General features: G+C 41.8%; 1 protein-coding gene across 1 annotated transcript in view; it reads left to right on the top strand.

The window, feature by feature from the left end:
- Positions 1 to 1,130: 1,130 nt before the first annotated feature.
- LOC148032836 (DNA polymerase I B, chloroplastic/mitochondrial-like) overlaps positions 1,131 to 26,560 on the top strand; it is a 91,301-nt gene continuing 65,871 nt past the window's right edge. Inside the window, exons 1-7 of the mRNA XM_087683509.1 lie at positions 1,131 to 1,604; positions 1,919 to 2,951; positions 13,813 to 14,001; positions 15,123 to 15,793; positions 15,967 to 16,420; positions 16,528 to 16,623; positions 16,720 to 16,812. Coding sequence (XP_087539635.1) covers positions 1,468 to 1,604; positions 1,919 to 2,951; positions 13,813 to 14,001; positions 15,123 to 15,793; positions 15,967 to 16,420; positions 16,528 to 16,623; positions 16,720 to 16,812 — 2,673 coding nt within the window. The 5' untranslated portion in view covers positions 1,131 to 1,467. The remainder of the gene's footprint in view (positions 1,605 to 1,918; positions 2,952 to 13,812; positions 14,002 to 15,122; positions 15,794 to 15,966; positions 16,421 to 16,527; positions 16,624 to 16,719; positions 16,813 to 26,560) is intronic.

Raw genomic sequence — 26,560 nt, forward strand, 5'->3', positions numbered from 1 at the left:
CTGTCGCCTCTGTCTGAACCTAGCCTAAGGCACATGATGGTGTGAATATCTCAATTGTTTTTTTCATCCTTTTCTTCTCTCCACAACTTGCAACATTAGAAAAACATGACCTTTTGCATCTTAGACATATGTCCCTTTGAAATTGGTCCACATCCCTTCAAATTTGGACTATTTTTGGCCATAGAAATGTCCTACAATCATTCTCCTCTTACAATAAAGTGTTTTAACATAAATTTTGGATTGAAATACATTGTTTTAATGTGGGACATAAGTTTGACCACTGATATGCTTCCCGCAACACTCACTTTGGACTCTATCTTGCCTTTGTCTTTGAAATGTACCATAAATTGCGCTTTGGATGCCTTGCAAAACAAACTTCATTTAAGTCTTTAATATTAATTTGTGGGCTTCACATCTTAAAAAATTACTCCATCATGTAAAATAACTGAAATTTTACTATTTAAAATCTCCTCTCAACATGCCAGGTTGAATGTCATATGTGGCCCATTGCTGACAACAAGCAAGCAAGCATGACCATGTGAATGGTTTGCGTGTGAATGGCTATGGCATGCCATGTAAATAGCCATGACATTTTTGCTAATACACCTTATGCATTCCACAAAGTGCCACATCATTGCTTGCATGTGCAAAATGATAAACATAGGTGCTTGATAACTATTCTAATCTAGTAGAAGCTTCCTTATGCTGGTTTGCCACACATTGCTTTTGTTGTTGTGACAAGCTAGTGCCTTGTGTTTGTCATTGCTTTTAATATATAAGTAATACTAGTATGCTAATACATAAATTATTATGAGTATTAATATTAATCTATTATTATGAAATATTGATGTACAATGTTAATACTAATATAATAATAAGGTTTTATGCGTAAACACTACATATAAACTTATATCAATATTTAGAGATATTGATATTAGTAAGATCAATAATAGCTTTTAGTGCATGGAGGTTACAACAACATAATATGATACCTATGTGTGAAATATTATAACCAACAATATTTTTACCATGTAAAGCACAGTTTAAAGTGCGTAACATACTCCGGTTTTGTAATACTGTGCTTTTACATGGCCTGGGCGCAGAGGCTGTAGAGTCTATGCGAGGATAAACTTTTAAGGAGGGTATCCAAGCAAGGTCGCAACGATGTTTGTATTATTGGACACGAACGCTTGCCAGGGAGCCTGGAGGCGACGGGATTCCCGAATCCCGACCGCAAAGATTCAGAGCACGTGTTGGTCTAAAACCCTGAACCCAACTACCCTCTCTCAATGAGATAGGTTCGGAGGCTCCGCTTACGACACAGAGAGACGGTGCGTGCGTTTCTGAGAGAGAGAAAGGTGTGTTTCTGTGAGACAGCGTGTATCCGAGAGAGAGAGCGAGAGAGAGAGAGAGGCGCTCCAATCCTTCGCCTTGGCGCATGCGGTGTCTCCTGCTCTGGCTCGCTTCATGATGGCCATGGGTATGCACGCCCCCGCAGCCTCCATCCCTGTGCTGCGGGGGCCCTGCCCTTCCTTCCCACCGGGCCTCCTCGCTGGCAGCTACCGGCGCAGCGCCTTTCTCGACTCGTCAGTCTCCACTGAGAGGTAAAATTCCCGTCTCCACATGCTATCCCGTCGTCCTTTCATGTCGTGTCGCCTTTCACAATCAATCCCTGCAAATACCAAATTGTCACTCTAAATTGCTTCCTCAGTTGCCTACCGATTAATTTCACCTCAGTTCGTCTGTTTTCTGTGCTTGCATGCTGCGATACATTTCCACTTAATCTGCCAATGTGATTGTTTTCTCCAGGTATGCGTGTGTCGTTGCATCTGAGTGAAGAAAATTCTGTTCTGTGTGTATGCGTGTGTGGTCACATCCGAGTGAAAGACATCTTGTTTGCTTTTTACATGACATGCAGATTGCAGGCTGCAAGCACCCTTGCGTTGCATTCTACCGACGACCACTGGCTGCAGGAAGCTCAAAAGGAGGTGGAGCGCACCCAATTCGAACGGAAAAAGCTAATGCAGGCAGGCCAGACAAATGGAAGTAGCAATCATCCATATTATAACGACTGCACCCCTATAGCAGCTCAGAAGGCATTATATATGCCAGCAGATGCCAATCGGATAGTCTCTCAGGCAGGCAATGTGACTCTCAACAACTCAAGTTTCAATGGTGGCAAGGGTTTTATTGCTCCAAAGAACAACCTTGACACCTCTGCTGTTCCTGCAGAAGGTAGATACACAGACAGTAATGAAAGAGTGACTGGGCTTGCTGAAACACGAAACTCCACTGTCAATCTGGATGACAACGTGAATCGAAGGTTGGCTGAGAGCAGGTTCGCGTTCAGATCTCCTTCCATAAGTCAGCAAGGGAATGCAGTTAGTGAGACAGTTAGGGTGCACAATGGTTGTGTCAGGAAGAGTTTTGGAAGTTATCAAGGATATGCTTCAGACTTGCATGCAGCAACAAGATTCCAGACTTCTGTGCTTGATCGTTGTGCCAATGCAGCCCCGGCACTACAATTTCCAAGGGTCTCTCATGCAAACAGTCCTGCTGTGGACAATAATAAAAAGAGTGCTCATGTTGTGAATAGTGCTGGCAAAACATTAAGTGCAGTGAAGATTTGTGAAACAAATGAGCATGTTTCTGCCAGTCAGGAGGTTTTCTATCCTGAGGAACTAGAGAGTAGTAGTGCTGGCTTAGTGAAGGAGGTTAAGGGAGATAACAAATCACATACTGGCCTTGTTACTGGACTTCCTGATAGTGATGTTAAGAAGCAGTCCAAAAAATTGCCAGTTCTGCATAAGAAGATAAAGGATGCAGGAACTGATCAGCTAGTCTGCTCTATGAAAGATGTTCTAGTTGTGGATAGTGTGTCTACTGCAAGGAGTGTAGTAGGTCTTCTTCGAGGAGCCTACCGCAATCTTGTGCATGCTTGTGACACTGAGGCAAGTAAATATCCTGAAGCTATGGTAGAATTTATGCTTACCATGAATCTCTTGTTGCAAACAACAACTCAATATCTCTGCCTTTTGTTTAGTAGTTCCAGGTATGTACAATGATGTTTGATTCACTGTGGCTCTTTGTTTTCCCTTTCGTTTGAAGCACATTCTTCAATTGCAAGAACTCTATGAGTGCCTCCCAATGGTGCCCAATGTGACAGATGTGGCGGAATAGGATGCATGCGAGCAAGAGAGAAACATTGAATGCAAAAGAGAGAAACATTGAATGCAAAAAGAGAAACTCAGCTGATACATTGCTCAACCCCTGCATGTGCTACAAGCCTCAAGGTGTAGCTGTTGTGAGGATGCTGTAAGTGAGAAGATGACAGCCTAAATCAGTCAATGATTGAAATTTGAAGTGAGGTTGATCAAACCAAGCCAAAAGATGAATGGAACCCAAAAATAGGGACAAAGGAAAAATTTACTAAAAGTGACCAAAATGACTGGACCCGCATAGAGCTCCTAATATCCCTCATTAAGTCAATGTGGGGCTCACAACTAGTAGATGACCATGAGTGCCACCATACCCTCTTGGATCATGGTTGTGCTTGAACTCCCAGTGGACGCATAGACAAAGAAAGGAGGCAATGGAAGAGCATTTGTGAGGATGACTGCCACATTGTTTGATGTGGGACAGCAAACCACCTCTAGCTCCCCATCTTGGAGGCTCTCCCAAGCATAGTGACACTTGATCTCAATGTGGCTTGTGTGAGCATGAAATGCTGGATTCCGGGCTATGACGAGGTAGCTTTTACTGTTACCATTAATAATTGTTGGCTATGGAAATCCAATCTCAGCCAATGTCCACCACAATGAAATAACATCTTGGGTTGCTACACAAGTGGCTCTATACTCCACAATTGTAGAAGAAAGAGCAACAATCGGTTGACTTTGTTGCTTTAAGGAACGACTCTTGAACCTAGGTAGAGCACAACCTTGTTAGAGATTTGGACATCTCTAGGATGGGCGTGTTATACAAAAAGGGCAGTTTAGGCATCGTCGCCTTGTAGTCTTGTAGAGAAGCAGGTTGGACAGCAGATCGGTAGTCGCCAAGGCAGATGGGCAGTGTTTAGGGCAGGACGGGCAGGTTGGACAGTAGTTCGGACTTGCCACGTGGCAGGTTGATTAGTAGGAGCAGTCAAACAGCAGTTGTGTGCATTAATGCAAACCGATTGCATCATTTTATTGCATTTTTGTTTGCTTTTTATAGCAGCTTGCCCCCAGTCACTTTCACTTTCTGTCTATGCAGATTGCGGCAGTTCTTGGCATAGCTATACGTATTCCCAGAGCCCGTTGTACATTTTGCCTTATGTATTTGGCATCTGTTCTCTGTAGTCTTCAGCATTCTACTTTCTCTCTCTCTCTCTCTCTCTCTCTCTCTATTGACATGGATGAACCAAGTGCGGGAATACTTTCTGCAATCTATTGGCAATGATTTTAGAAAAGATTTTATACAAAGAACCCATAACAGAAATGGGTTTCCATTGTTTCAAGGAAGTCGGAGAAGGAACCTTGGGCAACAACCGAATCACTGCAATCTTCCAATTTGAAGGCATCAAACCAGTATTCCAGACTTGTTGACACAGGCGAGTTAATGGGTCCTTAAGCTACTCAACATGGGCTGAAAACAGCTCATTAGGAAGCCCATCCCAGCCAGGGGTTTTTTCTCCATGGTAAATGGGACAGCACATCCTCCACTTCAGCCTCTGAGATATCACCCTCCATCAAATTAACCCATTCAGGCTTAACCTGATTACTAATGAAGTCACAAATGTATCGATGAGCAGAGAGAATAGCATCAGAAAGAATCTTGTGTGGACCCAACAAAAATTTATAATAGTCGATGCACATTTGAATCATGGAGACAGAATCAATAACCATATCACCTTGCTAATCCAACAAATGTACAATATTTTCGTGGGTGTATTTCTAGCATAAACGAGCAAAGAATTGATGACATTGAGAGCTATTATCATGCAAAGCTTCTACTCGGGCCAACAATTTGTATTTAGCATATTCCTTCTCTTGAAGAGATTGAACTCTACATTTCAACCATTCAATGCATGCAACCAAGTCATCAGTAGTATCCCATGATTGATATAGAGATAAGGAGTGAGCCAACAAAGTTTGTGAATGCTGCAATTCAGCTTGGAAAGAAGAAGCATGTTGAATACCATACTGTCAAGACAAAGCACGTGCATTATTCCTAAAAACAGGCCTTGCTTCCATACCCCTAGATAAAACCCTCAAGCTAAAAGAAGCAATCAATTGTTGGATACACTTTTAAAAACTGATTTTATAGTAAAAAAGATTGATTGAAAAAGTAGAGGCAAACGAGCAAGTAGAGCCTTAAAGGCATGAACCGGCCTATGAGTCAATTCCACAACCAAGGGATAGTGATCTGACAAGATATGTTGTTGCTCCACCCACATATCAATCATTGTTGGAAGAAAAGAATCGCTCTGACAAATGTATATCCTATCAAGTTTGGCTCAAGTATTTGGATGCTGAAGAGAGCGATAATAAGTATATCCAGACTATGAAGGATGCATCCAAGACCACATGTCTTGTTTCAAAGGCATAGCTACGAGTGCATCCCAAGCCTAATGCTTAGGACCATCCATGATCGAGTGAGGTGAAGTCGCCTAATCCACAGATACGCATGCAATAAAATCACCCATAACAAAACCTTGATGAGCCATGGAAAGGCAATGAAAGTCATCCCAAAGTTGACAGCATTTCCAAGCAATAGAAGGAGCATATATGCCTACCAACCACAAAACCTCTCCCTCATATATGATTTCCAGTATTAGAAATCTGTTGCGAGCATCCTGAGAAACCAAAAATGGTTGCAAGGAAGATCGAACAACCAACTTAACTCTAGATTTTTGTGGAACCTGTCCACTAAAAAACACTGTATAATCCTTATATACATAAGAACTTGCCAAAGCATCTTGCTTGTGCTCCATGGCACTAAAAACATCCCAATTACCAACAAAAACAATTCTCCACAATAGATATTGCTTACTACCAGAAGAATTTCCTTTAACATTTCATAAAGCAAGTCTCATGATAAATAAAAAGAGACAGAACTACTAAATCACCACTTTTCCTTTAACATCTGTAGCTTTAGCAATTTGAAATCTCTCTATCTTAACACGGATCACATCCACAAGATCCGCCCTTTGTAAACTAGCACAATCAAAGCATGAGAAGGGAACTGCCCTTGTTGAGAATGGAAAACATCTCGAGGGGGCAAAAGCCTCCCACGAGCATCAAATGCAAAGTAGAATCAAAAGGACTTTTATCAACCATACCAACTGCAAGTACATGCGAAGATTGCGGTTTCATTTAAAAACCCCTACCTCTGGTTGAAAAGTTTGAGTAATTGGATGAGGAGATGGGTGAGCAGGAGTGAACGAGATTCCTGTCAAGCATTGCATCTCACCACAATGACCCAGGAATCATCTTGAGGAGGCAAATCCCAACCAGTTGAATGCAACTCATGCTCAATACCAACTTGGGAAACATCCTGATTTCCATTATCATGACAATGTAGGGGAAGAGGCACAGGAGGAGCAACATTTTGCTGTTGAGTCAAAGCTTGGGGATCACACTCTTGCATATCCATGTCAGGGTCCAAAGGACGGTGCAAAACCTTAGGGTTACTATCACATTCAGAAATAAAATGACCCAATTGGCCACATCGAAAGCAATGTCTGGCAAATGTCTCCCATTTGAGCTCAAAAACCAATGTCTGCAACCTAGGGACCTCAAAACGAATTTTATAGGCCGAGGTTTTTCAATATCCCAAAGCATACAAGCCCTGTTTCTATTACAAAAGGCCAAATGGGGCTTCACCAACACCTCGCTAGGGGATCTCAAAACCAGAGGAAGAAGTCTCCAAAGATGTGCAAAAAAATTAACTACCTCCACCCAGATTGAGCATGCCTGCCTAAGCACCTCCTAAAACTCAGCCGTAGGCCTCCATGGGACCATATGGATTAGCTGGCCATCCAAAAACAAAGAAATATGTTGCATAATGCAAGCATTTGCATTTGGAGTATGAAAAAGGACCTCAAAAAACCCCTTTGACCGGTCCATCATAAATCTCTCTTCCACGAGAGGAGCTTGCACTTGCCCAAGAACATCATCATGACATGCATCATCACTCACAAGCATGGACTGCAGCCAAGCGCGAATCCAAGCAATCAAAGGAGTCCTACCCGTAAAATAAAGGATGGCTGCCCTCTCATGAAAGGCAGCAATCTGTTGTAAAACTAGGTTAGTTCCCATGGCAGCAACCATATGATCCCCTTTTGGTAAAGAGCTTGCTTTACCCTCATTAGCATGAACATAATCAGACATAAGATTGTTGGTAGTGGCAAGCATGAACTGTAAAGACTCATCAGCTTGTGAGCAAGAAATACGAACACCTTGCTGAGGCAATCTAGAGCACACAAAATCGGTTCATCAACTGACATATGGCATTTTCCCATCTCATCCCCTTCCATCATTTGACCAGAATCCTTAGCCAAAGAGTCACCATTCGACTCAACCGATTCTTTCTCATCCCCATGCCCAATATATTGGTCAAGAAAAGCCACATCAATACGACTTGATGCCTACATATTAGCCATGATAAAAGCCCAACCTTTGTGATTGTTGCACAGAATAGCAAACGTGACAAGCACAGTTTAAGGTAATAATTGCAGATTTGGACTGGATTGGAGCACAAATCTAAAGGTCAAACTATGAGTAATACCTTGTCTGTATACACGCCTTAGGTCAGAAATAGGTCTCTTTTACTATACACAGTAAAAGAAGAGCCAAGCGCCATCACTTGCTCAGAATTTGGTCTAGATTTCGAATCGTTAAGCTGCGATCTTTGATGGCGACGCCATTGCAGTGGTGATAAGAGTGTTGTTGCTGACAGACACCATTGTTGTCAAGGCCAAGGTGATGCTGCTGTTGTTGACATACTACTATTGTTGAGTGCATTGTTGTGATGCTATGGCTGTACACTTGCCACTCGTGCCAAAGCCATGGATCACGAACAAGATTGACTGTGACCCTCTACTGCTAAGGCCACGCACTGATCAATTTGACGTTTTTGTAGTCGAGATGGCCATTGTCCATTCACAACTCACACAGGATCTCAATCCGAATATTGCACCTTGTGCATGCCTTGCAGACCTGATCAAAATTGAATTTGTAGGTCTTGGGCTGGCAATCCTTGCTCTCTCTTTGTTGCTTTGTCTATTTGTCTCTCTCTTTGTATTTACTTCTTTCGTCCATCTGGTCACACTTCTGTATCACTGCACTCTAAGATGTTATTAGGGCAGTATCGAAGGGTTGATTGATCATGGCCAAACTTGAAGAGGAGATTTCAGCATGATACCGAGGCTGTGTTTTCAGCGTTTTAGGGCGAGTAGGAGGGTGACGACACAAGGTTGGAGCAAGCAAAGATGTGTAGAAGAGGAGATTTATTTACTGTCTTTGTGTAGGAACAACTGTCAAGTACGAGAAAGGTTGTGTTTTCACCCTTTTGCAGCAGATTTAAATTTTTCATTGCCTTCAATGGTTGAGGTGTATTCAAGTTGAGTGAAGGAAGCTCTAGCAAGTTGCCTTTTTGGAGTCAGATGGGGCTACTTGTCATTAGAATGAGAAACAAACTTAATGATTTAATTAAACTTCATGAATATTTTTGAATTTAAATTAACTTTAATTTTGGTATCCCAAGCTCTTGGTACGGTGACCATTGTAAACAAGGTGCAATGTGAAACTTTTATTAAATAGAAAATTTGCACCTTATGTGAAGATATGCTAGGGTTTGCATTGAGAAAACACAGCATGTACGATCAAGACTGAAGCACAAAGAGTCAAACAAAGACGAGCAAAACTCAAATCCGAAATGCAAAACACAAAAACTTAAAGTTCAAAAACAGAGACAAACATAGAGAGAAGAAACTTTGAAGTGAACGAATGCTTTAAATGAATGTAAGAAGGTTGCTAGGACTTGCGTTTTTGCAGCCTAGCTCATTCTCCATTATTTGGCATTATCATTATCCACTTGGCATCAACATCTAGGTTGCTCTCCTTGCATTTGACAGCTTCGACACTTTGGGATTTGCATTTTGTTGCCCAGGTCACTCGGTATCAGAGGACTACGGTTCGCTCCCTCGACAGCTGGTGATTATCTTCCACATCTCCAACGGCATTAGAGGAGTGCGATCCCCTCCTTGACAGTTGTCTTTTACCTTCTAGTGATTACTTCGATAGCCCGCTGCCTGGAAGACTGCGTTTTGTTCCCTTCATTGTGTAGATTTTCCATAGGTGCTGCTGCTTGAGATGAGTGATGCCAGGTGATGGCGGAGGAGCCAAGCTGCAAAAACACAGGCCCCAGTAGCCCTTGGGTAGATGAATAATGAAATCACTATCACTAATGCTAGACAATGTAGATTGTTGCCAAAGGCGAGGATTCTGACGCTGAGTTGGAGGTGATTACGCCAGGCAAGATGAAGACCTCCAGACTGAAAAACGCAGGTGAAGGTGAAGCCTAAAGGAGAAGGATACTGATGCCAAGCAGAGGATGGTGACACCAATGGAAGATGCTCCAAACGCAAGGCCTGATGCTAGAACAGAGTGCGTGAAGTAGAAGAGAAAGGGTGAAGGTAGCCACGAGCCATGAACCACAATGTCCCCCCGGCACTTTTTGAAGAGTGGTGGGTCCCATCCTGGAGGATGAAAAGCTACCAGGATAAAAAGTGTAGTGACCAATAGTCGGAGTGCGGGAAACACCAAATGCCGATCACCAGAGTGTTAGGGAACTAAGGCGACAATAGGAGAGGTATTTGTTAATGTAGATGGCCTACCGAACAACAAAAACGTAGGTACTACGCGAGCAGTCGCCTGGTGGAAGAGATAACAATAGCTTGTTGCTTGGCACTAGATACTGAAAACACAAGTTAATCAGGTGCTATAATGACACAATAGATGGAGATCTCCAAACAGTAGGGCGTGCTGAGAAACCACTTCTTCAGTTTACACACTTTATTTAGGGTTTCGCACTGACATCCCCAAAAAGAGCCGGTGATCACATTTTGGCCACTTTTTTAGTGGGTGGCCACTGCCACCTTAGACAACTTATGCCTATAAATAGGTAGTCACTTCATTCATTACCACCTTCTTCAGTCACCACCACCACCTCCCTTCTCTCATCAGCCCCTTCCAGTGCCCTCACACCCCTTCAAGAAGACATTACGCTTCGTAGCTTGTGACTGCCTTCACCCTTCCTCTTTTGCTTCAGGGGCCTTGTTTCATCATCAGGCCTTGCATTTGGGGCATCTTCCACTTGGCGTCACCATCCATCTGCTTGGCGTCAGCACCCTTCTCCTTCAGGCTCCACCTTCACGTGCGTTTTTCAGAATGGAGACATTCTGGCGTCAGTATCTTAGCCTTTGGCGATAATCTCCATCATCAAGCGTCATTGATTTCATCATTCGTCTATCACAGAGGCTATTGGGACCTGTGTTTTTGTAGCTTGGCTCCTCCTCCATCACTTGTCGTCACTTCTCTATCACAGGGGCTATTGGGATCTGCGTTTTTGCAGCCTCCATCACTTGGTGTCAATCGTCTATCATAGAGGCTGTTGGGAATTGCGTTTTTGCAGCCTGGCTCATCTTCCATCATCTGGCGTCATCATTATGCACTTGGCGTCAACATCTAGGCTGCTCTCCCTACGCTTGATAGCTCCAACATTTTGGGATTTGCGTTTTGCTGCGTAGGTCACTCCTTGGTATGAGAGGAGTGTGGTTCGCTCCCTCGACAACTAGTGATCATCTTCCACATCTCCAATATCATCAGAGGATTGCGGTTCGCTCCCTCAATAGCTGTCTTTCACCTTCTTGTGATTACTTCGATAGCCCACTGCTTGGAGGAGTACGTTTCGCTCCCGTCATTGTGTAGATTTCACACAGGTGCTGCTACCTAATTCAAACAAGACAATGCAGTTTTCTTTTGAGCTTCGGCTCCGCTGTATCAACTTTTCTTCTCATAGCATGATTCAGTGCATCATTACCATGTTTTTGTGTTTTTGAGTTTCTCTCTCTTAGTGGTTGCCGTACACACATTGTGTTACTCCCTGCAAACCCTATTGTTTCTTTGTACTATCGCTTATTTTGACATGATATTAGAGCATGCATGTTATTTTTGATAGGGCGATGGCTGAAAACAGGCCGCCTAGGGCTGGATAGTGATGGGCTGGTGTCAATGATGGTTGGACAATAGATGATAGGTGACCGATGGCTGAAATCTGCACGGTAGAGTGAGAAACTTGCACAAAAGAATGAGGGTGAATGGTGGGCAGCGTGTCTGCTTGAACTGTGCACCAAATTTTTGTTTTTTATCAATTAAGCATATTTCGAGGTGGTTTAAAAATTCTAACCAGTTGTAAAGTATGTTTTAGCTCAACACCTCTTCTCAAGCCCAAAACTAAGCCTAAAAGGGAAGGCCGGCAATGTTTACCTCAAGGCATCCCATCCCAAAGTAGCTAGGGCATTGGACAAAGGGTGCACATCGGCTGCCTAGTGGCGTACTAAGACTACAGAGGTGATCGCTATCTTACCAAGGGAGTCCAAGTAGTTACCCCAGAGAGGACAATGTATCGGACAAAGGGTGCTCGTTGGTTGCCCAATGGCCTACCAAGCTCTACAAATGCAGATGGAACCATATTGAACCTTTTTTTTTTTTTTTGGGTTGTGGTAGTGGTGAAAAGTTAATTGTAGGGGTGGCCAAGTAAGTAACAGTGACCTAGAAAATGGGAGTAGGGATAGTACACCCAACTCATCACAAAGCAGTACAAGATTACCCAATCACTCAAGGATATTGATGACAAGGGAAAGGTGAGGAAGTATCATGGGAAGAAGGACGATGGTGTAGTTTGCAAGTGGAAACAGCTTAGGATTAGTCCAGTGGTGCTCTGCACAATGGGATGCATAGTATGCTACATGCTGAAGAATGCTCGTGTAGCAATAGGTGCACTTGGATAGTGTCCCTCGTGGGGAATTTGTTGACTTGTCCAAGCATCCTAGTACAAAGATGATGAAATCATGCGATGCATAGGGGAAGGTATAATAGGGGGGAAGGCCGATGTCGAAGACAAGTGCTGAAGCTTGTAGAATACCAAGCCCATGACAGCTGCTAACATCAACACTATTACCCACTGAGGAGGGAGAAAGTTGCACACAGTCTGTGCACAATCCTAGACAGCAAGTCTATGCTGTCCAAAGCAGTCGACAACTATTAGTAGCATACCATGCCCTCTTTTAGTCTGCCTTGAGCACCTTGGAAGAGATAAGAAAACTATGAGTGTGCAACGGAGAGGAAGGCAAACACGGAGAGAAGTTGTCAGAAAGAGATTGTAGGTGAGAAAAGGAACTATTTGGCTACAATGGTTGAAGGATACAAGGCTGCAATGGTCAGCCCCAACACACAGCTCTATGTGTTAGTGCGGGTGCGAAATGGTAGTAGGGGGATGAGAAAATGACGAGGGCTGATTGATCACAAAGGATCAATGATGGATAATGGGAGTGAGAGGGCATGCCACGTGCAAATAAGCAAATTGGGGCACCCAGGACAGCCTATAGTGCCCAAAAAAATGCAGTAATGTGCCCTCCATCTAAAGTGCCCAAGGCACATAACATGACAGTCAAAGACAATGTTAAAGCTCCTAATGTCATTGTTTGACTTAGATTGAGGGCCGAGGCTCATAGGTAGGAGATGATGGTACAAGACACGTGTGCTAACACCCCCCTCAGATCTTAGATGTGGCAAAAGGCCAAAGAAGATACGGGATCTGAGGGTGGCAGGAAGAGTACGGATATCAATGAAGAATGCTAGCCAAGGAGCAAGACCCCCTCTCCAAATGAAAGCCCAATTAAACAGAAGGCCAATAGAGGCTTTTGTTGGAGATGAGCGAGCCAAGCCTCTAACCCAACTATGAGATGATGGTGAGGAACTATTGAAGGCGCCATAACTTGCATAGAAATAATAGGAACCAAGGGCCAAGTGGCAGGGGAGGGTGGCTTGATGATGAAGGAAAGAGGTTGTTGCATAAAGGAAAGGCTCAAAGGAGACTATAATCCCTGAAGAAGATCCTCATGAACCTATGGACCCACCTTTGAAATACAAAGGGCTGGGGATTCCATAGCTGCATCACTGATATTGTGTGCCCCCCCCCCCCCCCCCCCCCCCCCCCCCCCGCGCTGAAAGAGATGGGAGGTATGAGGGAACCACTAGAGGGGATGGGGGGTGATGGGATGGAACCAAAGTGATCTGGCCAGTTGTCCCTTGGCTGGCTGGCTGATGTCATACCTGCTGTCAGTCTGAATTCGTAATGAGTGGATGCTAGTGTGTGTTGATTATAAATATGCAACATGATGTTTCCGTAATTTTTACCCTTTGAAGCATAAGGACTGACGTATTTCTCAGAGAGGCCACATTATCATAGCTGCAACTTTTTAATTCAGTGGTTTGTTGGTTCTTTAACCTATTGTTTACAAATATTAGAATTTTTGCTAGGAGTTTGAGATCCAATAGTTGGTAACTTACAAAACTGCAAGTTGTACTAAATACATGAGGAAGTCTCAGTAAACCTGTTTGGACCCTTGTACACTTTGCCATTAAAGATATAAATAAATGTATTTATTTTCACACACATCAAAGTGCTGCAGACATTGGATGTTTGGATTATCTTTTATAAAGGGGGATGTGTTTTTTTTCTTGGCCAATACTGTTATGATGGCAGGTTGCAGATATTGATGTTAAAAAAGAAAGTCCTGTTGGTCATGGCAAGGTCATCTGTTTTAGTATATATTGTGGAGCTGAAGCTGATTTTGGGGATGGCAAGAGCTGTGTCTGGGTTGATGTGCTGGATGGGGAAGATGAGGTCCTTGATGTTTTCGAGTGCTACTTTGAAGACGACTCAATAAAGAAGGTAAAGTTGATTTATCAATGCACAGCATGCCCTTTTATCCATAACTTTTTTCAAAGGCCAGGGTTCCACGTTTTGCCTTTATCTATTTGTTTTGGCATGTAATTATTCTAGGACTTCGAGCTTTTATTTGATACAGAGAAGGTCACCACTCTTTAATATTGCGTGTAACCATTTTGTAAGTTAGAGCTTTATTTTAACTGTCAGAAAGCTTTGATATTATTGTGGAACATATTGAAGAAAAAAAGTGTATGATTTTCTCAAACTGACATGGTCTGATGGATGATGCAAGGCTCTCAATGGATTTCGACATGTTATGTTACTAAAGAAAACATGTAATTACCAGAGAAATGACTCGTGATTTGTACTTAATTATGTGGTCCTTTAACTAGAGGTAAAAGAGCTGGTGCCCATAAAAAAAGGCAAATATGTGCTGTTCATGACTTGCCTATCAATTGTTTAAGACAGGACCATTGATGATAAGGACACTCATCTTATCTCAATCTTTCCTTGTTCAACTTTTGAACTGAGGAAGTTGAAATAGCCGCAATTATTGTTCTAATTTCCATGACAGAGTAGAAACTTGAAGGCCAAATGCTTTGAAATTTGAGCATGTAGATTGCATGTGATGACACTGTCTGCCTATCACTTTTCATCACTGGGAGAAATGCTTCATGCACTTTTCTTTAGTTAAGAAGGGCATCTTGAATTTGCATGCATATATGAAACTCCTCTGGTCACACAGAATCACATTGTCATTATATTATACTTGCATCAATAAGATGTAGAAAATCAGATTTATGCATATTTGGCATTTATGGATCATTGACTATGTCAGCAATAGTTGTCTTGAATATGCTACTGTGATCCACATAGGAGGATGGGTACTTTTGGAGTGATACTAGTGTATATATATGTGTGACATGACAAAATGGCTGAGCAACATCATTCTTAAAGTATATTTCATGTCATCACTCGACAGTGTCTTGATCTTGATACAACCTTCGGTTTTTCTTTTCTTTTTTTGGGGGGGGGGGGGGGGGTCAGCTCTTAAATATTATGCAAAATTGTAGCCTTTGAGTCTTTTGGAACACTCACATGTTAACATCTCAGGGTTTTGACAGGTTTGGCATAATTTTAGTTTTGACAAACATGTTTTGGCAAACCATGGAATTAGTGCCACTGGCTTCTATGCTGACACAATGCATCTTGCACGTCTCTGGAATTCTGGAAGAAAAGGGGCTGAAGGTGGTTATTCTCTAGAGTCACTAACTAGTGATGTGCATGTGATGAATGGTGCATGTTCTGAGGATCCTCTAAAATTCGTGAAAAAGACCTCAATGAAAGACCTTTTTGGTAAGTATAATATTAAAAAAGATGGCACAGAAGGAAAGATTAAGGTTCTACCCTCAGTAGTAGAGCTTCAGACAACTGAAAGCTCCCGTGAGAAATGGATATGCTACTCTGCTGGCGATGCTGTATGCACATGGAGATTGTGGGAGAGCCTCATGGAAAAACTGAAGGCTAGAAAATGGGTTCTTCAAAATAGAGAGAGTGGAAGTATGTATGATTTCTATTGTAAGTTCTGGCAGCCATTTGGGGAGCTTTTAGCAGGAATGGAAGCTGAGGGTATGCTTGTAGACAGAAAATACCTTGCAGAAATTGAACAGATTGCTTGCAAAGAGCGGTCAGTGTCTATAAACAGGTTCCGTAAGTGGGCAGCAAAGTATTGCTCTGATGCACAGCATATCAATGTGACAAGTGATTCTCAGATACGGCAGCTTCTTTTTGGCGGGTAGGTTTCTGATATATCATGCTGAAGTGCATGCTCTAGTTTTGATCATCACTCACATGTGTCAACGTTTGAAAGTTTGGATCTTTTCACTTCGACATCAGCTTTTTTGCTTTGCATCTAGCATTGTTACTACGTTAAGTCAAAGAGAGTTGAATTCAATCTTTGAATATCAGGTTTTACAACATCAATAAATGTCGCACGTTTCGAGCTCCAAATGTTGATGGCTTCATTGAGGAAGGAAAGAAAGCTCCAAAGAAAAATAGGCCTATTGAAATCTGTGGTGTTGGTATAGAACTACCATGTGAGGTTTTTACTTCGGGTGGGCTGCCAGCAGTCAGCATGCAGGCTTTGAAGGTTCTGGCTGGCAAAGTTTCAGTGGATTACTCCGAAGTTGAAGAAAATGCAGAGGAGTTTCCTCCTGAAGATCTTGATGAAAGTGCAGTTCTAACTTCCGCAGGTGTTGAGGGTGTTGATCGTAAGGAAGTTGAAGATTTATCTGTTTATGGAGCAGCCTATGGTGCTTTTAATGGGGGCGAACGTGGTAAAGAGGCTTGTATGGCCATTGCAGCCCTTTGTGAAGTCTCTGCCATTGATACCCTGATTTCAAGTTTCATACAGCCACTACAGGTTTGTTGATTTTTATCAAAGTTGCATTTTGTTGATTTCCTGGAAGTAGTAGTTATTGTTCGAGTGCAACTGAAAGCTTAAAAAACCTGATTAATGCTGTTGAATAGGGTGGTGATATTATGGGTACTGATGGCCGGGTGCATTGTTCACTAAATTTGAACACAGAAACAGGGCGCTTATCAGCTAGACGACCCAATTTGCAGGTTACCCTGTGATTTCCATTTAAGAAGTAGTAAAACGTGGAATTCTCACAATCAGGAGTCTCTTAAGAAAACTGTGTTTCTGTTTGAATTATACAGAATCAGCCTGCTTTAGAAAAGGACCGGTACAAAATTCGTCAAGCTTTTATAGCAAGTCCTGGAAAGTCATTAATTGTAGCAGATTATGGACAGGTATCTGGTAAATTTTGCATTTCCATTTGTAAGGTTTGCAGCTTGCTTTGGTTAATTTTTATCTACTTAGCTGTTCAAGGAGAGGTAGAACTTCAGTTTAAAAGCTTATAAGTTTCTACAACTTCATGTTCTCCAATCCAAACTAGAGAGATGTCTCTCATTTACAACTGCCTTTAATGGATGCAAACTCCTCTGAATGTTATGTACCCCACAGAACAAATTGTCATAAGCCTTGTGACATTCTTTTCAGTGTGTGCCACTTATGTTTTACCTCAAAATTTCGTGGAGTCTAAGAGGTCCAAGATTTTCTGTTGCATAAGGTGTCAGATTTCTTATACTTTTTCATGTTGATTGATACTCCAAAATTTCTTATAAATTGTCACCTCTTTTGGAAACAAGAAATTTCCCCTGGCATGGAGTTCTTCAACCAAACTGTATAGAAAGCTTCAGGCAAACTTGCATGCAGCCATTGAAACAGGAGTCAGTGCCACTATGCCACTGTTAGTGGGTAGTGATAAAAAGGCAGTGCCATTGATCATCTTTAATAAAGAGCATATCTACTTTTGTAACTTTATGTGATTCTTGACAGTCTATATTGTCCAAAGTGCTCAATCAACTCTTAAGTGCAATGGATATAATTTTACCAAAGAAAATCTGGGAAAAGAGCTCCCTAGGTGCTGGCTTCAGGGCAGTAACTGTTTCATGAAATCAGATTTTTTGGCTTTTTATAGGCCTCAGGATAAAAATGGCTGCATGTCACACATACACACCCCCCCCCAGCCCCAGCCCCAGCCCCTCGCCCTCCTCCAGATCTGCCCCTGCCCTTGCACTTGCCCTGCACAGACCTGCCCCAGATTCTACCTAGCCCCAAATCTGCTGTACCTTTGCCCATCTGAAATTTGCCCTGCCCCAGGTCTGCCCCACTTGCTCCTGTTCATCTGCGTAGCTTTCCAGCCCAGACCCACCTGCCCAACAAGCCCTGAAACCCACCTGCCAGTTTGGCCAAAGTATGGTGAAGTAGTCCCTGCCACCTGAGGGCAAGGGGCTGTCCCTCAGATGGCCAGGGCAGCATAACAGTAACAGCCCCCTAGTTTTATCTATACCCCCATCCACTAACGCAAATGGCAACTAAACCAAGCTTCTCTGAGGTGCTAGCCTCACCCCCATCAAAACCAACCACTAGGCCTTCCCCATGGGAGAGATACCTATTGGATATGGTTCACCATCTACAACAAGAAAACAAAGCACTAAAGGAGGAGCTGACAGAAACAAGAAAGAAAGTTCAAGCATTGGAAGAATACATCAGCCAGCAAAAGAAAATTGAAGACGAGACAATCCATCAGATGCAACAATCTGAACCATAGAAAGAGGTTCTAGTAAAAGAAGTCATAACATAAATTGAAGAAAAATATTTGCAAGAATGGATCACGAAGGAAATCACAGTAGGGGGCCTAGACGAAGGATGCTATAAGGTCGAGGTCTTGGAGGATGAAGAGATAGAGAAAGACATCTTTGTTCCAGAACACGAAATAATACAAAGGTGTGTAGGGCCATTCCCTCATCGAAATTGGAGATCCCTCAATCATGGTCAAAGGAAAGTGCCTAGATGGATCTTTTAATATATTGTACTCCTATGATCCTACCTGGTAAGGAAAGAGCAAAAGGCTGACTGTTTGACGACATCAGCAGCTGTTGATAGCAGATTTGGGCGAAATGCTGATCAGGGTGATGATGTCAGTAGTAAATGTAGTAGATGCAAGTCGAACAACAGGACGAAAACAGTCTTTCCAGCTGATGGACAAGGCTGGACAATAGGCGCTTGATGATGGACAACAATGGGTAGTAGCTTGAATTGAGATATCCTCCACGAACAGGGTGTGGACAACTGAGATAAGCCACTTGCAAACTGCAAAAACGAGATTCAGACTGAGTGGTGGGCAGCCTATCTATTTATAGATGGATGGATCCTGGATGGGTCCTCTCAAATTAGGGTTTGGCTTATGGGACACATACACTCTCTAGGATTGTGTTTCTTTTTAATAGAAGTAGTTTTGGGGCTGTTATTAAGAGTTAAGTTTAGAATGCATTTTTAGCTCAACACCCCCTCTCTCAAAACTAAAGTTAGGAAGGGACAATCAAATAGCTCAAGCCCAATTTTTCTTTTACCCCAAGGCATCCCATCCCAAAGCAGCTAGGGCATTGGGCAAAGGGTGGTTGTTAGTTGCCCAGTGACCTACCAAAACTATAGAGGCGATGTACTAGTAGCGCAAGGTTTCTTAATAAGAATTTGGCTGACCTACACCGTGGGTTCTAAAAATGGGTCGACCAACATTTAATGCTGGTCCCCAACTAGCAATAAATGTTGGGAAAATGTTGGGAAAAAAATACCAAGGTGACTAGATATTGTTTGACAGATGGAGAGAGCTTGGGAAATGGTGAGAGCTTGGGAAATGGTGAAACTGCTTGGGAAAAGCACACAAAAAGCCGAAAAAAGGAGAAAATGCATAGAAATGTACTCAGATAGCCACTCTAGAGTGAGATACCTTTTATGTTAAAACAAGTGGCAAACATGTTAGAGCTCCTAATGTCCTCATCTAACTCAGATTGAGACTCACAGGCAACAGATGACAAAGCAAGACAAACATGATTGCTAATAGTCCCAACATATCACTAAAAAGACGAGCTATCCTAACTACCCGTGGGTGTCGACGACGAAAATATGGGGGATATTTGGTAATGAAAATAAAAAGACCACCTTAGGAGATTGCTAGGGAAGCTGCTGTGAATATGATGGATCCAGAGTTGACCACTCTTTGACTGACAGGGATAAATGCACACAGATGCGTGTTTACAAGAATAGAATGCCAATGCATGGGGTAATGCAAACAACAATGCAAGATGTCATGTTTATGCAAAATGCTATGCAATCGTGTCACTTGGACAGTGCCCTTGCAATGGATTTGCTCACTTGCCCAAGTGCCCTTTAACAAACAAAATCATCTTGATGATATGACTTATGATACAAAGTGTAAAAATAATGTCTTTTAAGTAATCAAAGTCCTATAGACACCAAGAGTAGAAGACCGCCTTTTCTCATCTGGAATTGAAATCTCTGTGTTATTTATTCATGAATAAAGTGACTTGATCATCAACTAACTTGGATAGGCCAGTGGTGGTGAAAAAGCAATTGCCAATACTAGCCAACTTGATAGTCAAATCATCCCTCTTAGCGATTTTGAACTCTTGGAGCTCATGGGTTGATTCATGAGTATGATCACGAGCTGTTGAGAGTGAAATTTAGGCATTAGACCTTGCATTAACTTGATGATGGCTATGGTATTTCTACTCTTCCAAGAACAAACTACCTCATACGAGAAACAACAAAGGCCAGGTTGGGGTTCTTGCCCTTGAACAAGTTTCTGCAAGCCTCGGGAATCCGTGATGTCTCATCAAATTCGACTAAGTGGTATAGTTAGACCTGTTGAAATGAGTCTTATCTCTTAAGGAATGCTTTGCTAATGTAGATGGATGGATGGCTTGAGGAGGAGGATAGGTAGGTGGCATAGGATAGAAAGGCGGATCACTAGGTGCTACACGAGGTATCGAAGTGCCTAGCATGGTGACTCTAGAGGTGCGTCCCAAAGGAGATATTAGACTTGTGGATGGTCCACTTGTTGATAAGGGATAGGATGGCCCACTAGGTATTGTCATGTTGGCAAACTGTATGGCCACTTGGGAGATGGGAGAATAGGATGGGCCTTGAGACGTGGGTGGGATACCCTTGCGTATAGGTCCTTATGAATGGTTAGGTTGGGGGGTAAGCCCCACCATTGGTGCATCTCCACCATTTGGATGTGCAAAAGTAAAGAGCCTAAAGGGATAGGATGTGCCTATGTTTGAAGATCCTCCCAGTGTGGTATGTGATTATATAGGTGGAATGGGGAATGGTGATGTGGAAAATTATGTGAATGTAGATGTGGGTGTAGTAGAAGAAAAGGGTGGGATTGGAAATTGTGTTGTAGACGGAATAGAAGTGAATGGAAATTCACTTTTAGGAAATTGAAAATTAGATGATGATGGTTGAAATCATGATGCATCAACTTCATTTGGACTTTGAGAAACAAAACTTGAAGGAACAGTTGAAGAAGGAAAATTTGAGTGTTTGTTTATATATAGAAATCGATCCTCTTCGGGACTTATTCCATAGTCAACAAACAGAAAGGATCTTCCTTATAAGCTGTTCCAAAATCTTACATGAATGTAGAAGCAAAAGAAGAAGGATCTGAAGTAGAAACTTGTGTACCTTGCACTCGGATTGGATGTATTAGGTTGAAAGAATGGAATATACTCTGGATCTCTTTTTCCAATATCTTCAAATTTATAGGAAAAGGAGTTTGTAGATTCTATGATAGTCAAAAGTCACTTCACTAGTGTTAGAACCTCGTTGGGCAACTTGTGAAGCCCACTCTTGCTCAGTTCTCGGCATAGGATGTACTAGAGGCTGAATTGGTGTGGAAGTGTTTGAAGTCATCTTTCCTCTAATAGTTCCTATATTTGATGATGAGCTTTTTGATCGAGGGCCTAGGTTTCTTCAGAGAGTACCTAGCTTTGATACCATGTAAAGAAATACTTGTCTACAGATAACAACACAATCATACGACAAAGCACATGTTGATAAAGAACACAGTTAGGGTAACTTAGAGCAATGAACATTGAAGAAGATAATGAAAGAATGAATGTTGTACAATGATCAATACAACAAACACATTGTGGAAAGGTGAAATTCTGACCCGCGAACTCATGTCTCTAGGGCCAGGGTAGAGAGTATGAGCTGGATGTGTCATACTCTGACAGATCGTGAAATGCAGCAGACCACCTCTATGAATGTTTGCAGCAGCAAATGCAGCTTTGTGATATGGCTGGGAGTTAGATATTAGGCAAACTAGCATGTGGCAAATTGGCGAAGGCTTGAAACTGCAAAACACAGGTTGCTGAGTGATGTGGGGGAAATGCTGATTAGGGTGATTATGTTAGTAGTAAACACAGCAGATGCAGGTTGAACAACAGGCTGAAAATAGTCTCGCTTGTTGATAGAGAAGGCTGGATAGTAGGCGCTTGACAATGGACATCAATGGGTAGTAGTTCGAATTGAGATATCCTTTGCGAACGGGGTGTTGATAGTAGAGATGAGACATTGCAGATTGCAAAAACGAGATTCAGTTGAGTGGTGGGCAGCTTGTCTATTTATAGATGGATGGGTTCTCTCAAATTAGAGTTTGGCTTATGGGAGAGACACTCTCTAGGATTGTGTTTCTTTTGAATAAAGGTTTGGTAAATGTGAGTTTTGGTGCTGTTAGTTATAACTAATTAAGTTTAGAATGCATTTGTAGCTCAATAAGTTCTCCAAATAAAAACCTTAGCTTTGAATGGTAATAGGGAGTGCCAATTAGGAGAGATTGTCATCTTCTACCATGAGGTTGCACACACACCACACACACACACACACACACACTCTCTCTCTCTCTCTCTCTCTCTCTCTCTCTCTCTCTCTCTCTCGTGTACACAGTGACATTAATGGATTGTAACTTATTGATGGGTTGTGCATTTGAACCATATATGTTTGAGGTGCATTGAAAATGTTAGGGCTTTGTCACATGGACACAAACACATATGCATGCGTACATGCACACATATACACATGCACATACACATATCTATGGTTATAGAGGCTCTATTGCACATAGTAATGTTCCTTCAAAAGACTATGGAAGTTCCCACAATAGAGCCACCCCCTCCTCACACTCATGTCTTCTAGAGAATCAATAGGAAGGGTGAAATGTCCCCTATGATCCAACTTGCACACGAGACATGATGCAAGCCAAATTCATATTAAAAGGAAGTGGCCATCAGACTCACCTCCCAGCCATATAGCCAAACGGGTTTACCCTTGATCTTGGAAGCTAGTAGCATTCCAAGTCACAATTGCATCCCATACCACGAGCCCACACTATCTCAGTGTACGAATGCGTTGGCCAATGGGCCAAGAGTCCAAGAGTGGCGATCACACAATGAATGTGCACAATAAGGCCTTGAGTCCTATAAATAGGTCTTGGCTGCCCTAACCTTGAAGTGTCCTTAGTGCATTCGCACTAAGTCACTTTGTAACCACCATGACCAATGTTGCTTGTGTCCATCTGGATGTACAAGGATATAACACTTACCCCTTTATGAATGATTGCTGTCCTTAGCAATATCCTTAGGGACGAAGTGAGGAAAACGACTCTTCAATGAACATATCGACTCCCAAATAGCCTCCATCTTCAGGCAAATTTTCCACTTGACCAAATACTCGAGATAAATGGACCGATGGGATTGTTTAGTCCTAAGGTTAAGAACCATTTGGATTTGAGTGGAACATAACAAGCAATATTCTCAAGCCATGGGACTTTCTTAATCGGAACAATTTGCTCACCTTGTCCCAATCATTCTTTCAAAAGACTCATGTAGAAGGTAACAATAGAACACAAGGTGAGCTCGGATTTCCGAAGGAAAATCCAGCTTATAGGACATGCTACTTATCTTCTTGGTATTTAGGAGAGGATCACAATACCTTGAAGATAATTTATAGCATTTGCCGATAGTCATTGAATCACATTTCTTTGGGACTTTAAGGTAAACCTACATGCCCTCTTAGGGCTCTTTAGGAGTACGATGTTGGTTAGCATAAAACGTGGCATGATCTTGGGCTGTTTTAATGGTTTTCCTAGCAATAATATTTTGAAAATTAATTTTATAATTATTGTATGTCCAAAAAAATATTTTCACCAGCCAATAATTAAAGTTTAAACTAGTTAGGGCCTAGGTCAATTTGTCTCCCAAGTATGCTTGAGCAGTTTTTGACCCTTAGACCACGTCATTAATTAACTCATTAATGCTTAATCTCTAATATCAACACTGACATTAGTAACCAATAAATTGGTCTAGGCCAAAATTTGGCATCGGGTACCACCTAGTACTTGTCAGGCATGACTAATTCCAACTTTTGCCTTTGTCATCAATCGATATTTTGGGGTTGTGGGTCCCACATCATGAAATAATTAACTTGCACCTCACATGTGCAAGTCATATTAACACATTTGATTAACTTTTAATCAAGTGCTATGCAAAGCAATACAATTTTATATTCTCGTGACAAGAAATTAGTCCAAATTTTGGAGAAGGATAAGGCATTGACATTAGGAATTCAACTAAGAAAATTAGCAACCATATTAGTTACGCCCTTCCTATAGGGAATTTTGAAGTCAAACTCTTGTATAAGTTTCACCCATCTTGCCTTGTAGCCATCTAGATTGGGCTAATCACATAGGTATTTTAATGAATGGTGGTCCGTCCAAATAATAGACCGGCCACCGTATAAATAATGATGCTATATTTTAAGTAGATGGGTGACTACAAAGTGCACGGATGAGCATTGGTAATTCCTTCTTTTGAGTTGTATAAGATGTATGGGTATTGGTGAGCTTACGGCTCTCAAAGGCGATAGGTCGGCTATCTTGATTAAGGACAACACCTAAAGCATAGTCACTCACATCCGTATGAATCTCAAAAGGTTTATTTTAGATTGATAATTTGTAATATCGATGTAGTGGTAACAAGCCGTTTCAATGTTTAAAAACATTAATCAAGCTCAGGAGTCCAAACAACGGACGGACTAACATACTTCTTCTTGCTTCGGATACCCTTAAGTAAATGTGTCAAGGGTTTGACAATATGATTATAGTCCTTTATGAATTTTTGAAAAAACCTAGTAAAACCTAAAAAAGATTTTACTTACCTTATGGTTTTTGCTTTTCGGGACAATCTGAATGCCATCAATCAAGACGACATGTCCAATGTATAATAGCTCATTGTGAAAAAAATTGCACTTATTTGGCAAACAATTTCTATTGCCTTAAGATACATAAGACGATGTGGAAATGTTTGGCGTGTTCCTTCATGGCTTACTATAAATAAGGATCCTGTCGAGGAAAACGACCATCCACTTTTTGAGATACGGTGGACGAAATACGTCATTCATCATTTGCTGGAAAGTTGTGAGAGCATCCAAAAGGTAGGATGGAAAATTGATAATATCCATATCGCATTTTGAAACGTAGTTTTCGAGACATCTTTCAAAGCTATCTGTATTCAATGATAACCAGACCTAAGATTGATTTTGGTGAAACCACGTATCACAAAACTGGTCTATAAGATCATCTATTCTAGGTAATGGATATTTATTCTTGATGGTCACCTTATTGGGGCCTTTGTAACTAACATAGAAGCGCATCATGCCATCCTTCTTTTAAGCTGGAAGGACAAGCGCTTAGGGACTTACTTGGCTTAATAAATCTCTTAGCTCAATAGTCTTGAAGTTGTCTAGCTATTTCGTTCTCCTCTTTTGGGCTAAACCCGTAAGGTTGTTGAGAGACGGGATGGCTACTAGGCAATGTCTCAATCCTATGATTTAAGGTTCTACGAGACGGCAGAAGTCTTTTAAGTAGCTCAGACGGAAAGGTATTAGCATACTCATGTAATATTGGATCTTAACACTCACATTTAAATTTATATTAAGATTATTATTAAAAGAAATTGAATGTCATTGAGAATCAGACGATTGAACCTTTTCAACAAAACAAATACGAGTAGTAGCACTTCAATCGGAAAAACATTGAGTAAACTCCATTGCTGAAATCGTATATATATTGTTTTCTATCATCCTAGAGAGTAAATAGCCATTGATCACATGCAAATGATCATCAAGCTCATAAGAAAATACGTGATTTTATAATCAATATACAAGGAGTATTTATCAAAGAATCATGGCATGCTAAGAATGACGTTGACATGGTCGAGGCTTGTAAATAAAAAATCCATAATCTGATGGTACTATTGGATCAAAAGATCTAGGTTTGGTACTATGGGATCCCAACGATCCATTGTAAGGCCCTCCGCATATCAGACACAATAAATTTGGTTAGCAGGTATCGTATGGAGTCACAATCTATTGAGAAACACGGATCCTTGAGTAAGGCTTAGCCATGGTGGTTGGAATTCATGGACAAGAAGCATGATGACTTAGAGTATTACTCAAGTGAATTAGGTTCCAAGATAGATTAGCTTGGACTCATAAACACAATCTTGAGTAGACATGGATAAGATTGAAAGCACAAAGTACAATAGCATTTCAAATGATTGTCAAGTACATTGCTTTATAGTTGGAGGATGATATCACTTTTTTTCACTATGCCTATGGAATATAGGACAGTTCTTCTAGGCTGTTGCATGTCCCTTGCCTTACTGCTCTATACAAAGAGGCTCTCATAGGAGTGTGATTGCATAATTCTCAACAGCCCTCCTTAATCACAACCATAAAAAAATACTGAGTATACAGAGACTGTCATGAGTAGAACCTTGCTTAGTGTAGATATAGAAAAAAACAACCATATAAAGCTAGAGGTTGTCACAAGGTCTCAGTAAGTGTGCAGAGGTTGTAGTGTCATAGTTGCCTTCGTACGTGGTATGGAACGGTCCGTACGGTACGATCTGTATGGTAACGTACGGTACGATTTCGTATGATAAAACTGGCCTTCTTCAGCCACCTGGCCTGCGCGTGCTCTTTCCGTGTTTCCTGCAGCCCCGTGTCCCGCGTTTCGCACTTTTCGTGCACTGTTGCACTTTTTTGGGGGGGGGGGGGAAGCTTTGGATA

Source organism: Lygodium microphyllum, chromosome 8 (genome assembly GCF_053477565.2).
Source record: "Lygodium microphyllum isolate KBCC chromosome 8, Lygodium_microphyllum_v1.1.10, whole genome shotgun sequence".
Lineage (NCBI taxonomy): Eukaryota > Viridiplantae > Streptophyta > Polypodiopsida > Schizaeales > Lygodiaceae > Lygodium > Lygodium microphyllum.